The 15,518-nt window shown below is 35.1% G+C and overlaps 1 protein-coding gene across 6 annotated transcripts in view; it reads left to right on the top strand.

The window, feature by feature from the left end:
- The window catches only part of TAF2 (TATA-box binding protein associated factor 2), a 102,408-nt gene that overhangs the window by 33,752 nt on the left and 53,138 nt on the right, over positions 1-15,518 (top strand). For all 6 annotated transcript variants that reach the window (XM_063606474.1, XM_063606473.1, XM_055116887.2 and 3 more), the window contains 9 exons: positions 1,666-1,850; positions 2,409-2,522; positions 3,880-3,979; positions 6,052-6,137; positions 8,047-8,182; positions 9,763-9,917; positions 10,605-10,719; positions 11,061-11,170; positions 14,244-14,309. In XM_063606474.1, the coding sequence (XP_063462544.1) occupies positions 1,666-1,850; positions 2,409-2,522; positions 3,880-3,979; positions 6,052-6,137; positions 8,047-8,182; positions 9,763-9,917; positions 10,605-10,719; positions 11,061-11,170; positions 14,244-14,309 (1,067 nt within the window). The remainder of the gene's footprint in view (positions 1-1,665; positions 1,851-2,408; positions 2,523-3,879; positions 3,980-6,051; positions 6,138-8,046; positions 8,183-9,762; positions 9,918-10,604; positions 10,720-11,060; positions 11,171-14,243; positions 14,310-15,518) is intronic.

Genomic DNA, 15,518 nt, shown 5'->3' with positions numbered 1-15,518 from the left:
CTATGCAGCCATAAAAAAGGATGAGTTCATGTCCTTTGCAGGGACATGGATGAAGCTGGAAACCATTATTCTCAGCAAACTCGCAAGGACAAAAAACCAAACACCACATGTTCTCACTCATAGGTGGGAACTGAACAATGAGAACACTTGGACACAGGAAGGGGAACATCACACACCAGGGCCTGTCGTGGGGTGGGGGGATGGGGGAGGGATAGCATTAGGAGATATACCTAATATAAATGATGAGTTGATGGGTGCAGCACACCAACATGGCACATGTATACATATTTAACCTGCACATTGTACGCATGTACCCTAGAACTTAAAGTATAATAAAAAATGATAATATAAAAAATTTTTTAAAAAATCAATGTTTGATTAGTACCGATTTTGTATTTAAGAAGAATTTTTTTTCTACTCTGAGCTATTGAATAGGAACAAGGCAAATGATAGTCAAGAATTGTTTTTCCTGACTTAGTCTTCTCTGTGTCAAATACATGACTTGTTGTCTGCATTATCAGTAAATTTGCTGTCTTGTAGGATTTGTCTAAAAATTAGTCCTTTTTTTGGTGAATAGTATTTTTTATTTGCATACACAAATAAAATTATGATTAAATATGATTAATACAAACAGAGTGTTAATCATGATACAAATTTGGGCCCTGATTATTAGTAATACATAGATGCTTTTCTCCACTCTTATGGTAGCCTCTAATCTGTTCTTTTTAAATGCTATTAGAAGAATAATTTTTATGATAAAAATTTCCCTTGCCTTTATAATTCTGCAGTAATTAGAACTCTTTAGCATGGCTTTCAAGATCTTCTATAATTTGACCGTAATAGATGTTATATTCAAAATAGTTTACTTATATTTCTCTGATCATACCTTTTTTCTTCCCATCTTTGACCCTGGGACGTTATCTTTTCCTGTACCAAAAGTTTCCTATCAAACTTGTTGAACTCAAAAAGATTACCACAGCTTCACACTCCTGCATGAAACCTTACACGGTTGTTCTAGTCAGTGACCTGTGTCATTGTTGATGGCACTCATTTGGCACAGATCATAATAAGAGATAGCATATGATATTTGTGTGACCAAAGTGAGATGTAACCTAATGAAAAAAACCAGAGTTACTATTTCTGTTGCAGGCATTTTTTAATCTCCTAACTACCAGTAAACTTTTCTGCAGTTTTTGGTGTGTAATTGAAATATTAGAGGGGGACTACAGTAATTATTTTTATATGCAGATAATATGATTAACATTAACTGTTGATAAGATAGTACTATAACTTGCATTATTCACTGGGTTAAATATTTATGAATAAGAGGTATGTTTATAATAAGCCTTTGAAATTTAAGTCTTATTATGTGTACCTATGAGAAAAAATTTTAATTGAATTTGGAACTAGAGTTGTATTTTAGTTGGTCTGAGCATTCCACAGACTTATAATCCACCGTGAATTTAATTTTTAAGTACAGTTAATATTTTATAAATGTGATCAGTAAAAGTGATCGCTATTTTCACAACATTTTCTTTCAGCATCTTGAAATTATTAAAGAATAGATTTATGAGAACATTTATTTATAATTGAGATGTTTAGGAAATTTCCAATATTAAAGTTAACTCTTTCATTTAGATGATCTTCCTTGCTTCTTCTTTTCAGGTTACTCATTTTTGTTTGCCCCAACTTCTTCCATTGCTGAAACATACCACATCATACCTTCATGAAGTCTTTGAATTTTATGAAGAAATTCTTACATGTCGTTACCCATACTCCTGTTTTAAGACTGTCTTCATTGATGAGGCTTATGTTGAAGTGGCTGCTTATGCTTCCATGAGCATTTTTAGGTTGGTATCTCTTCAGATTTGAAATGCCTAAATTAAGATCATGATATGAAGAAAATTTACTGATTTTGTGGTCAATTTTAAGACGAGCTTTGAACTTTTTTCCGCAATTTGGATGTGATTGGCTTTGTAGAAAATTTGGTTTTAAAATTTTTTAAATGTAGAAAAACATGAAGACAAAGTTTTTGAGATAACTCAAAAGGCTCATCTTCATCCAGAATTAACTAATATTAGTATTTTCCCTGTTTTAGTCTTGTTTTCATAAATTCTTTAAAAATTGTACGAATTATTGTATGACTAGTATGAATTTTTTTCTAGCACTATTTAAAAATGTACTGATATTGTCAGAAATTTACTGATATCATCAGTGGAAAATGTGTTCTTTGCTTTAAGCAAGTTACTAAGATGATGAATTTTAGCTAAATTTTGAAAAGATTAGAAAGGTGGGAGAATTTTTTTTCTATTTAACTTCCATTGTTTTAAAAATGGAATTATTTTATTTTCACTGAATAAGTATTTATTTCTTGGTTATAATGAGCTTTCTTCTCTTTTAAATTCCAGCACAAATCTTTTACACAGTGCCATGATTATAGATGAGACACCTTTGACTAGAAGGTGTTTAGCCCAATCCTTGGCCCAGCAGTTTTTTGGTTGTTTCATATCTAGAATGTCTTGGTGAGTGACCTGAAAGTTCATACTACTGAGAAAAGAATCAAGTTTATTTTTCTTTTCTTTCTCTGCATTTAAGCTGACCTTTGCCCTAATTGCAGATAGCTAATTTAAGAGACACTGTTCTATATGTATTTAAAGAAAAATGATTATAAGTTTCATCCTAATTTTTGGCCATGAAATCAATATAGTCACTTATATTTATTAGTTAATTAAATTAGCTAATTTAAAAGACACTGTTCTATATGTATTTAAAGAAAAATGATTATAAGTTTTATCCTAACTTTTTGGCCGTGAAATCAATATAATCACTTCTGCAGTTTATAAGGTAAGATTTTGGTAAAACAGTGTCTTAAAGAACTGAATGAATTCTATAAATAAAAGAACTTAAATGTACAGAAATCTGAAGTTAGAATTTTAATGTCAGTGTTCAAAGCAATTGGAAATAACTCAATATTTAATGTAAAATAGTGCTCCTCTGCAATATTAATAATTATTTAGGGATTTGCCTACTAGTGCTCAGCTTTGTACCAGTTTGTTGAAAGAAATGAAAGGTATAAATGCTTTTTCTTTTCTTTTTTATTAACTTGAGATTATTTTGAAGAAAACAGAAAAATTAAGATTATAATTGTGAACATTCTATACTATATATAGTATGGAAATCTTGGTTTTCTTTTTTCGCTTGCTGGAGTGGAGAGGAGAGGGCAGAGACTAAAGATAGATCTGTTGATTTGTAGTTTTCCTAAAACCACATGTAGAAGTTTCATTAAAGAATAGTGCTTGGAATGTAGTAGGCAAAATATTATGGATGGATGGATGGATGGAGTGGGTAGATGGATAGATGGATGAGTATACAAATGAATAAATGAGTGAGTGATGTTAATTGCCATTTTTCTAGAGAAAGCAAAAAAAAATGAATGAAGGAATTAAACTTTAGGTTTTAGAATGTCATTGGTAATGGCATAATGCATGGGATTGGCAATAATAGCATGTAGACTTTTAGAATTGAACAGTATAGTCCTGGCTATGAGCAAGTATTTCCTTAGAGGCAGAGACAGTAAGAACAGAGTTGGGCAGGAGGGAAGCAGCACTGTCAGAGTAGAGCATGTACTCTGGTAATTTATACCTGAAGCAAGACTGTAAAGCAGTCTCATAATGAAAGGTAAAGGCAGGTGTGAATAAGGTATAATAAATGGGCAAGTAGAACTCAGAGGAAGTTGGGAAACCTGATGATTTGTTAATAATTTTCATTTTCTTTATGAAGGCAGGGAAATACACACTACACTTATTCCGTTATCCTCTTTGACATTATCTGAGGAGTTTTTATGATTAAAAGTAATTTATACTTTGACTTTTTGCTTAGGTCTGATGAATGGGTGCTGAAGGGAATTTCAGGCTATATCTATGGACTTTGGATGAAAAAAACTTTTGGTGTTAATGAGTACCGCCATTGGATTAAAGAGGTAATAACAGCTAGATCCCTTATCCACTTACAAGTCTCATGTCCTCCATTTTTAATGACTGTAAAATGCTTTTAAAATACTGCTTGAAAATCCCTAATTTTTCCCAGCAAAATGGGAATCGATTTACTGAGAAAGACTAATGGTCTATTTTATCTAATCTCCATTGTCAACATTGGCCCCTAAAAACCTTTTTTCCCCCTAAGGAAGAGAATATTTAAGTTTCTTAAACATCAGATTGGTCGTTAGGTATGTCCCAGCTCCTTATAGTAGTCGTTTGTAACTGTGCTTCCTAAATTTGTTAGCTTTGTAACCTTAATCTTTCCAAGTCTCTGTTTAAGGAGGGCAATTGTAGTGTCTGCCCATAGGCAGAGATTATTAGACATTATACAAGTAATGTGCATGATGCTTTGCACATATTAACTGCTTATTCTGGCTAGGCTTTGAATGCATTTATGTTGTCATTGTCACATCTTTTTTTTTTTTTTTAACGATTTAAAGATTTGGCCAAAAAGAAAACATCAGTTGTATTTTACTTAGCACCTTGTGGTCATATACATAAACATTTTAATCATATCATGCTTAGTGTCTTCCTTCTCAGGTGGAAGAATTGCAGCCTTTCATATCTTCATTAAACAAACCTTATCATCTTCCCCATATTGTCATTTTACATATTATTATCATCCAAGAGTAAACTCAAGCCAAAAAGTTAATTTTCGAAGACTTCAAACATCTAGAGCTATTAAGGTATTTGTACATCTAGAACTGGAGTCTCTTCTTTATTTCAGAAACTATTAAAGAAGAAGAACAAAGTAACACAACACTTAAAATATTTCACGCACTGTTAGAAATGTTTTATAAATATTAAAATGATCTTAATTCTCCTAACTACCTTGCTATCATTCCCATTTTATAGATGAAGAAACTGAGGAACAGAAAGAAAGGTTAAATTATTTGGTCAAAGTATACAGCTAGTAAGTAGTAGGCCCAGGATTCCAGCTTGGCTTTTAGTTTCTTCTCTATGCTGTTTGCCACTTTTCTATACTACATCTGTATTATTTAAAGCAGTTAGGAGTTTCCAGCACAATTGTGGTAGTGTCTTTATTTTAACTTATGCTTTTTTTTTTTTTTTGAGACGGAGTCTCACTCTGTTGCTCAGGCTATAGTGCAGTGGCGCAATCTCGGCTCACTGCAACCTCTGCCTCCCGGGCTTAAGCGATTCTTCCACCTTAGCCTCCTGAGAGCTGGGATTACAGGCACCCGCCATCACGCCCGGCTAATTTTTTGTATTTTTAGTAGAGACGGGATTTCACCATGTTGGCCAGGATGGTCTCGAACTCCTGACCTCGTGATCCACTTGCCTCAGCCTCCCAAAGTGCTGGGATTACAGATGTGAGCCACTGCGCCCGTCTTCACTTATGCTTTTTTTCTTTTAATTAACCAGGCATGGTGGCATGTGCCTGTAGTTCTAGCTTCTTGGGCTGAGGTGGGAGGATCACCTAAGCCCAGGAAGTCAAGGCTGCAGTAAGCCATAATCAGCTACTGAACTCCAGCCTGGGTGACAGAGTAAAACCCTGTCTCAAAACAAAACAAAACAACCACCCCCAACCCCCCTTTTTTTTTCTTTTTTAAAAAAAAAATCCCCCTTTTTAAAAGTTCAATTTATGTCATGTTAGAGAAGACTGGAGAAGTTTTAAAATGATGGATTCCTGACATAATTTATTCCCATTCCTTTTTACTCGCCTAAATTCTTTGAAGCAAAATACAGAGAAGGAAAAAATAAACTTGGAGACAGCTCAGAGAGATTGAGAACAGACATAAGAAAAAGTTGCCAAGCTGCTGTCCAGCCCTGAAGTCATAAAGTAGAGAAGTCTTTGGCTTTTGTCATTCTGCCAGCTGTGTAGGCTGCTTTATTTATAAGAACATAAACTACTCTTTAAATACATTTCACTTATTTTAAGAAATTTACATTCTGATTTTAGGAAATGAGAATTCACAGTTTAATTCTAAAATTTGGTATGTAAAAAAATGTCACTTTACAAATTTTACTGACTCCTATTTTTTATATTTTTTAGGAGCTAGACAAAATAGTGGCGTATGAACTAAAAACTGGTGGGGTTTTACTACATCCCATATTTGGTGGAGGAAAAGAGAAGGATAAGTATGTTTATTGTTCAGAGATGATATTATAAACCTTGACTATATATAACAATTATTCCATTTAAGAGCTAAATAGTATTTCATTGTACCTCAGAATTTAACCTTTTTCTTATTGCTATTCTTTGCTAAAGCTTACAGACTCATAAAGCTCATAAGATTGGAAGTAATAAGTAAAATATAAAAATAATTTTTAAAATATCAGATTGATTATAAAGTATCTGAAGTTTTAATGTGCCACATTAAAAATTTTTTTTTAATTTTTTTTTAAATGGGGTCTCACATTGTTACCCAGGCTGATCTCAAACTCTTGGGCTCAAGCAATCCTCCTGCCTTAACCAATATGCCACATTTTGAAGGAGATGCATAATACCACTTGCCATAGTTTGTTTATTCTTCTATACCAAAGTACCACAGACTGGGTAATAATGTAAACAGTAGAAATTTACTTCTTGTTCTGGAGGCTGGGAAGTTCAAGACTGAGGCACTGGGAGGATTGGTGTCTGGTGAGGGCTGCTCTCTGCACCTAGTTGGCACCTAGTTGCTGCATCCTCCAGCGGGAAAGAATGTTGTGTCCTCACAAGGTGGAAGGGATGGCAGGGCAAGAGAACGCTCCCTTCAACCTGGAGCCTTTTTATGAGGGCGCTAATCCCATTCATGAGGGTAGATCCCTGATGATTTAATCACTTTCCAAAGGCCACCTCTTAAGACTGTTGCATTGGGGTTTAAGTTTCAACATGAATTTTGGAGGGGGCACCATCATTCAAACAAACTATAGCACCACTCATACACTGTGAGAGTGTAGTTTGATACAGTGTTTCTGATGGGTAATTTAGTGTGGTACTAATCAGAATTGTAGAATGGGTAATTTTTAGATCCAGCAATTCTTCTAGGTATGTGATCATGTAGAAATTCTTCTGGCCCAGCGCGGGGGCTCATGCCTGTAATCCCAGCACTTTGGGATGCTGGGCGGGTGGATCACCAGAGTTCAGGAGTTTGAGACCAGCCTACCAACATGGCAAAACCACATCTCTACCAAAAAATACAAAAATTAGCCAGCCATGGTGGTGGGTGCCTGGTCCCAACTACTTGAGAGGCTGAGGCAAGAGAATCACTTGAACCTGGGAGGTGGAGGTTGCAGTGAGCCAAGATTGTGCCACTGCACTCCAGCCTGGGGATAAGAGCGAGACTCCATCTCAAAAAAAAAAAAAAAAAAAAAAAAAGAAAGAAAGAAATTCTTCTAGGCATTTATCATACAGAAATATTTGCACATGTGTAAAAAGATACTCACCATAGCATTATTTGGTCTAGTGATAATTTGTAAACAAATTAAATGTTTATGTATGTCGTAAATATTTTCTAGACTGTATCTTTCTCTAAATTTACTTATGATCCTTTTCATTATGTCAAAATGTTTTAATTTTTACGTAGTCATTGTGGTCTTTATGTCTTCCAGATTTTATATTTTTTCTTAGGAAAATTTTTCCCATCCCAAAATATAAAGAGAAATTTTTTCCTTCATTTCTTTTAGTACTTTTATAATGGTTTTTGTTTTACATATATAATCAATCTTTAATATATTTTAGTGCATGCTTCAATGTTGGGATATTGATTGGAATTGCATTGATTGTATTGATGGATTTGGGGAGAATGGAAGTATTTACAGTATTGTATCTTCCCATGTAGGAGCTTGGTGTTTGTTTCCATTTATTCAGATTTTCCTTTATGTCCTTAAGTAAAACTTCATAATTTTCTTCTAGTTAAGTTTATTTTTAGATGTTTATTAGTACTAAGGAAATTGCTTATATATTCCCCTGAGGTTTTTTGGGTATTTTCTTGATGTGGTCATGAAATTTATTTTTTATTTAATAGTCACATTTGCTGTATTAGGTAAATGTGTTTATTTTTTTTAGTCCGGCTTCCCATCTACACTTTTCAATAAAGCATCCACATACACTGTCCTGGGAATACTACACTATGTTTCAGTGTAAAGCCCACCTTGTGATGAGATTGATTGAAAATAGGATCAGTATGGAATTTATGCTACAAGTAAGTATTAAAGTTAAGAACTTAACAATGGTAAATAAAGATCTGTATGTGTATAATCTGAGTATGTTTCTGTAGAATAGGAGTCAGGACATCTGGATTTATAGTTTTGTTTGCTCACTAAGTAACCTGTGCTTTATATTTGCATTTCCTCAGATGTAGAATGGGTATCAATACCAGAACAACTTTGCACATGAATTTTATGAAGATATATTTAGAATGTGGTGGCTGGGCATGGTATCTCATGCCTGTAATCCCAGCACTTTGGGAGGCTGAGGTGGGATGATTGCTTGAGGCCAGGGGTTTGAGACCAGCCTGGGCAGTATAGTAAGACCCCCCCCCATCTCAAAAAAATTTTTATTACTAAGTCAGGCATAGTGGCATGATTCTGTAGTCCCACCTTCTTGGGAGGTGGAGGCAGGAAGATTGCTTGAGTCCAGGAGGTTGAAGCTGCAGTGAGCTATGATTGTGCCACTTCATACCAGCCTGGGTGACAGAGTGAGACTGTCTCAAAAGAAAAAAAAACTAGAATTGTGGGGATGAAAGTAAAACATATTTATACATATGAATTTGTGTTCTGCATTGTATTAAGGATGAAATGCCACTTTAAACTTTTCAATAGAAAAACGTAAACCAATAAAAAAGATGTTTATTTTTGCTATCGCTAAATTTTGCCATGTATTTTAAGCAAGTTTCAGAGTAAATGGTTGTGATTTAGTAGTTGCGAGTGGAAACCAAATGTTCAGCCATTTTTTTTCATTGTTAACATTCTTAGAGGCAGGTAAAAAATAATGCTTTTTTTAAAGCATTTTAAGTTTGCTGTAAAGTTCAGTTTCTTTAATCTTTCTGTCCTTCACCTTGCCTTTTTTTGGTTTGTTTTGGTTTTTTTTGAGATAGGGTCTCACTCTGTCACCCAGGCTGGAGTGCAGTGGTGCAGTCACGGCCCACTGCAGCCTTGACCTCCCAGGCTCAAGGGATCCTCTCATCTCTCTCAGCCTCCTGAGTTGCCGGGACTACAAGCATGCACCATCGTGCCTGACTAATTTTTGTATTGTTTGTAGAGATGGGGTTTCACTATGTTGCCCAGTCTGATCTCAAACTCCTGGGCTCAAGCTACCCACTTACCTTGGTCTCTCAAAGTGCTAGGATTACAGGCATGAGCCACCACACCTGGCCTTTAGAATGAAGAACAGAAACGTTAAAAGAGAGATGGTCCATAAAGAGCCACTCAAGCTTTGGAGTGGTATAAATCCTGATGAGTATCATTAGCTTCTTAATTTCTAGTTTCTATATAAACTACAATAAATTATAGGTATTATATATTATTCTTACTATAATTCTTAATATTATTCAGTACATCATTAACATTCAATAATGTTTATATGAAGAATGGTTTTGTATTCTGGCTGCTTATATCTTTGCATATTTCTATTGCTAGTAGTCTTTAGAATAATCTGTGTAATAAATAGTGAAATTATTGTCTTCTATAATTGACTACAATAAAGTTATAATGCAAAGTGAGTATTCTATATAATTGAAAAGAATCTGTTATATGAATTTACTAAATGATTTTATCCTTACAGGTTTTCAATAAACTGCTAAGTCTGGCTAGTACTGCTTCATCTCAGAAGTTCCAGTCACATATGTGGAGTCAGATGTTGGTTTCCACATCTGGGTTTTTGAAATCCATTTCAAATGTCTCTGGCAAAGATATTCAGCCGTTAATAAAGCAGTGGGTGTATCCTTTTCAATAGCAGTTCAACAAAGTGGGGAAGGGAATAAGGTATATGTGCAAGGGGAAGATGGAAGAAGAGAGGTTTGAGGGGGACTCAAGGAAGTATGAACTGTTTATATTTCTAAACAATGGTAGAAATAATGATGAACTGTGAATTGTTTCATCTAAGATGCCTACTAGACATTAAGGTGCACACACATGTATGTTTATATTTGTAAAGTTTGGCATATTTTAAAGTACTTTCTAGTGAGTAAAGAATATGTGAGTAAAAAAATTGGTTTGATGATAGGATAGGTAAGTAATCTACCAGACAGACCTGTAGGATTACTTGTGAGGTGCGGTAGTTTAGTGACTTGTGGATGTGATTAGGGGTTGGCGCAATTTGAGTGGTATCTTGGAATTTTGCAGTTTTTGCATTTTTCACTTTAAAACACTATTAATAACTTTGTATAGTGGTTCTGCTTCTTTCAAAACACAAATTTATCAGTGTTTCAGAAATTTTATTTAAATCTGGGAAAGCATTTTTCACAAGTACTTTGAATACTTTACCACCTGGTTTACTGTAGAGTATGCTCTCAAACTTTGAACTGGTGGGAATGCACTTGAAAATTATTAATACCATGATGGATAACTTACTTTGTTTAGTACATTTTCGTTTCAGTATGTAAACTTTCCTTTACAATTCTTCAGAGATCAGAGTGGAGTGGTAAAATTTTATGGAAGTTTTGCATTTAATAGAAAACGAAATGTCTTGGAACTGGAAATAAAACAGGACTATACATCTCCTGGAACTCAGAAATACGTGGTAAGTCTTTTTCCAAAATCGCCTTTGTACTGCTATCTCCTCAGTTTCAATAGAAGAGGGACTTAGGGATGGGTTACTACTTAGAAATTAATGAGATTTTGTTTGAAGTGGATAAATTGAGAAAACATTGACTTTGTCAAAGAAGGGAAGAGGAAGTACAGAGATTTCTGGGGACTCAGAATCTTCCAGTTGCCCTCTTTGGCACCAATTGCCTATCTAGGTCTCCAGATACTCATTTTGTGTAATATTTTATATCTTGATTTATATTTCTCTGTACACATAAGCATACATATTGGTATTTTTTAAATCACATCTCTGAACAGTACTTTTTTTTTTAAAAGGGACCACTTAAAGTGACAGTGCAGGAGTTAGATGGATCCTTCAATCATACACTGCAAATTGAAGAAAACAGCCTTAAACATGATATACCCTGCCATTCCAAAAGTAGAAGGTAGGCATTACATAATAACTATAAATTGAAAGTTCAACTACAAATCTCACAGACTAAAATGCCAAAATAAAAATTTTCTTGTATACCTAATTTTTTTTAAATTATACTTTAAGTTGTGGGATACATGTGCAGAATATGCAGGTTTGTTACATAGGTGTACACGTGCCATGGTGGTTTGCTGCACCCATCAACCCGTCATCTACATTAGGTATTTCTCCTAATGCTCTCCTTCCCCTAGCCCCCCACCTCCTGACAGGCCCCGGTGTGTGATGTTCCCCTCCCTGTGTCCATGTGTTCTCATTGTTCAACTCCCACTTATGAGTGAGAACATGCAGTGTTTGGTTTTCTGTTCCTGTGTTCGTTTGCTGAGAACAATGGTTTCCAGCTTCATCCATGTCCCTGCAAAGGACATGAACTCATTCTTTTTTATGGCTGCATAGTATTCTATGGTGTATATGTGCCACATTTTCTTTATCCAGTTTATCATTGATGGGCATTTGGGTTGGTTCCAAGTCTTGGCTATTGTGAACAGTGCTGCAATAAACATACGTGTGCATGTGTCTTTATAGGAGAATGATTTATAATCCTTTGGGTAATACCCAGTAATGGGATTTCTGGGTCAAATGGTATTTCTGGTTCTAGATCCTTGAGGAATTGCCACACTGTCTTCCACAGTGGTTGAACTAATTTACACTTCCACCAACAGTGTAAAAGCATTCCTATTTCTCCACATCCTCTCCAGCATGTGTTGTTTCCTAACTTTTTAATGATTGCCGTTCTAACTGGCGTGAGATGGTATCTCATTGTGGTTTTGATTTGCATTTCTCTAATGACCAGTGATGATGAGCTTTTTTTCATGTGTTTGTTGCCGCATAAATGTCTTCTTTTGAGAAGTGTCTGTTCATATCCTTAACCCACTTTTTGATGGGGTTGGGTTTTTTTTTGTTTGTTTGTTTTTGTTTTTGTTTTTTATTTTATTATTATTATACTTTAAGTTTTAGGGTACATGTGCACAATGTGCGGGTTAGTTACATATGTATATATGTGCCATGCTGGTGTGCTGCACCCATTAACACATCATTTAGCATTAGGTATATCTCCTAAAGCTATCCCTCCCCTGGGGTTGTTTTTTTTCTTGTAACTTTAAGTTCCTTGTAGATTCTGGATATCAGCCCTTTGTCATATGGATAGATTGCAAAAATTTTTCCAATTCTGTAGGTTGCCTGTTCACTCTGATGGTAGCTTCTTTAACTGTGCAGAAGCTCTTTAGTTTCATTAGATCCCATTTGTCAATTTTGACTTTTGTTGCCAATGCTTTTGGTGTTTAGTCCTAAAGTCTTTGCCCATGCCTATGTCCTGAATGGTATTGCCTAGGTTTTCTTCTAGGGTTTTTGTGGTTTTAGATGTACCTAATTTTTTTAGACAGAGTCTTGCTCCGTCACCCAGTCTAGAGTGCAGTGGCGCGATCTCAGCTCATTGCAACCTCCGCCTCCCGGTTCAAGCAATTCTCCTGCGTCAGCCTTCTGAGTAGCAGGGATTACAGGTGCCTGCCACCACGCCCTGCTACTTTTTGTATTTTTAGTAGAGACAGGGTTTCACCATGTTAGCCAGGCTAGTCTTGAACTCCTGACCTCAGATGATCTGCCCACCTCGGCCCCCCAAAATGCTGGGATTACAGGCGTGAGCTACCATGCCCGGCCTATGTATACCTAATTTTTTAGGTAGAGAACATGTTATCAGGTATCTTTTTTTCCTCATTTTACTTCCAGTTAGTATTACCAAACATTCTTTGTTTGCTTGCCTTCTTGATGACATTTTTATAAGAATTTTTAACATTTAGTTTTAAGAATCCTCATTTTGTTGGAAGGTAGAGGCCGAGGAGCTAGAATGAAAGTTTTAGTTTTTGGTACTAGAAAAAAATTCAAGACAAATAGGTTCATTCTTATTAGTCTTGTTGGATTAATACCTACAGGAAATATTAGAAAAATGGTGATTGAAGGGAAAGAACTGAATATGTCATGAAAAGCCTCTGCATCTTGCTTACTATGTCTTTTTTTCTTTTTTCTCTATATCAGCATGCCCCTTCAGAACATTCTTGATGTATTTCAAAGGCAAATTGCCACTTTTCTTTAATATATTCTTCATTTACCCCTTATTTAACACAACAATTAGTATGTATTCTGAACAGTGAGAGATGAGAACATATCTGTGCTTTGCTGGAGAAATACGAACTTTCAGGAACAGAAGTTGTATTATACTCATGACTGTGTTTGGTTCACTCAGATAGATGAGAGTGTCTGTTGACTTTGAAGTCTTTTAAGGAACTTGATTCTGAAATCTTCTTATAGTCATTCTTACTCTGAGAAAATGCTTTCTTAAATCAGAGTGAGATTCTTACTTCTTTTTGTCCTATCCACCTTGGAAATTGGTAACATTTGATTGCTATTCTCAGGTTTTTTTCTCTGTAATAACAGAATGTCATTTGGAGTATTCTTTGGTATGAGGAACACAGGAAAAGTTTTCTCTGTTCCTGTTTTTATTTGCCCTTTCCCAGTTAACATAAAAACTGTTGCTTTTGTTTTTGCTTATCTTGAACCTTGTACGTATTAATTGGTTCTACATATTGATCAATACTCTTAAGATATTTTATTAGCTAATTCATATAGGACAGAACCTTGCATATATGCAGCTGACAGCTCAGAATTATTCGTGTCCCATTTCAAGCCTGATCCTTTTTCTATTTAAGAGTTTTCTTTATTGATATATCCCCTTTTCTATACAAAATTGCAGCTATCAGTTCTTGGAATATATGTTTTAGGTTGACATTTTATTATATATTCATGCTTCTTGTTAACATTTGATCAGGAAAATAATTTGATGTTTACTTCATTCCCACCAGCTTTAAAATAAACAGACTTTGTTCTATTTAAATTTTATTACATTTGATAGCCATTTTTCCTAAGGATAGCTTTCAATGTTGTGTGAAATCCTTTATTTGAATTTTAGCTGCTGTTAATGTCCATTCAGAATTAGAAATCTCACAATTTTCCAACCTACTTTTTCTTAAATGTAGGAATAAAAAGAAAAAAATCCCACTGATGAATGGAGAAGAAGTTGACATGGATCTTTCTGCAATGGAGTAAGTTAGTTAACTTAAATATAAGGTTATAATACTTTCTGCATTCTCATCTGTCTACTTTGTTATGCATATGTAAAAGTGTGTAACTGTCCTCCAAATGAGTGCTTTAACATTTTTTTAATTTAATAGAAACCCTATGTTAAAACAGTTTATGTAAAATCATAACTAATCAGAGATAAAAAGTAAGTCTGCCAGGGCCTAGGTGAAATTAAGAGGAAATGCATTATGGTTGAGGGGTGAGCACAACTTTGACTAGGCAGCTTCCTTATTCTCTCTTTGTGGCCTCTAGAGCAGTGCTCAGACTATAATGTGCATGTGAATCAGTTGGGGACCTTCCCAAAATGCAGTTTCTGATCCAGTACTACACTAGTGAGGCCTGATAGTTTGCATTTCTCATGAGCTCCCGGGTGATATTGATTCTTTGTCCTTAGAACAAAGGTCTTGGGTGCCTTAAGTCTCCCTATGCTTGCAAAACAATTTAAAAACCACTGTTCTAAACTTTATGTGGTAATATTTATTGATGGACAGTGTTTTATTTTTAAATATGATACAGCTCAAACTTTCTAATTTTGCCCATTCTGTACCTGTATATTTTTTATAAAACCTCTGTAATTATGTACTAACTTGATTGCCAGATTATCACTGCTGTTTATATACAGATTATGTTTGTTTGCCCTTCAAAATCAGTGTTAATTTTTTTTTGAGACAGAGTCTTGCTTGGTTGCCCAGGCTGGAGTGCAGTGGCACCATCTCGGCTCACTGCATGCCTGGCTGCATGCCACCATGCCTGGCTAGTTTTTGTATTGTTAGTAGAGATGGGGTTTCGCTTTGTTGGCCAGGCTGGTCTTGAACTCCTGACCTCAAGTGATCCACCCGCCTCAACCTCCCAAAGTGCTGGGGTTACAGACATGAGCCATTGCACCTGGCTGAGATCAGTGCTAATTTTGATTTTTCCATAGCAAGTACCCTGCCTGTAGTAAGCACACAATAATATTTGCTGAATTTGAATTAATATTACAGGTGGTGTTCTTTTGATGAAGGTGTCGACATAGACTAGATTTTTTAAACTGTGTTTGTTACTTTGAGAAATACATGAAAATAAATTTGTGATATACCTCCAAATTATGATTTCAGAACTTGCTGTTTGAAAAAGGCGATCGTGAGTCTAGTATTTTTAAAAAGTCTTAAGTCAGCTAAACAAATTAAGAA

Source organism: Pan paniscus, chromosome 7 (genome assembly GCF_029289425.2).
Source record: "Pan paniscus chromosome 7, NHGRI_mPanPan1-v2.0_pri, whole genome shotgun sequence".
Classification (NCBI taxonomy): Eukaryota; Metazoa; Chordata; class Mammalia; order Primates; family Hominidae; genus Pan; species Pan paniscus.
This window is presented reverse-complemented; position numbering and strand designations above follow the sequence as displayed.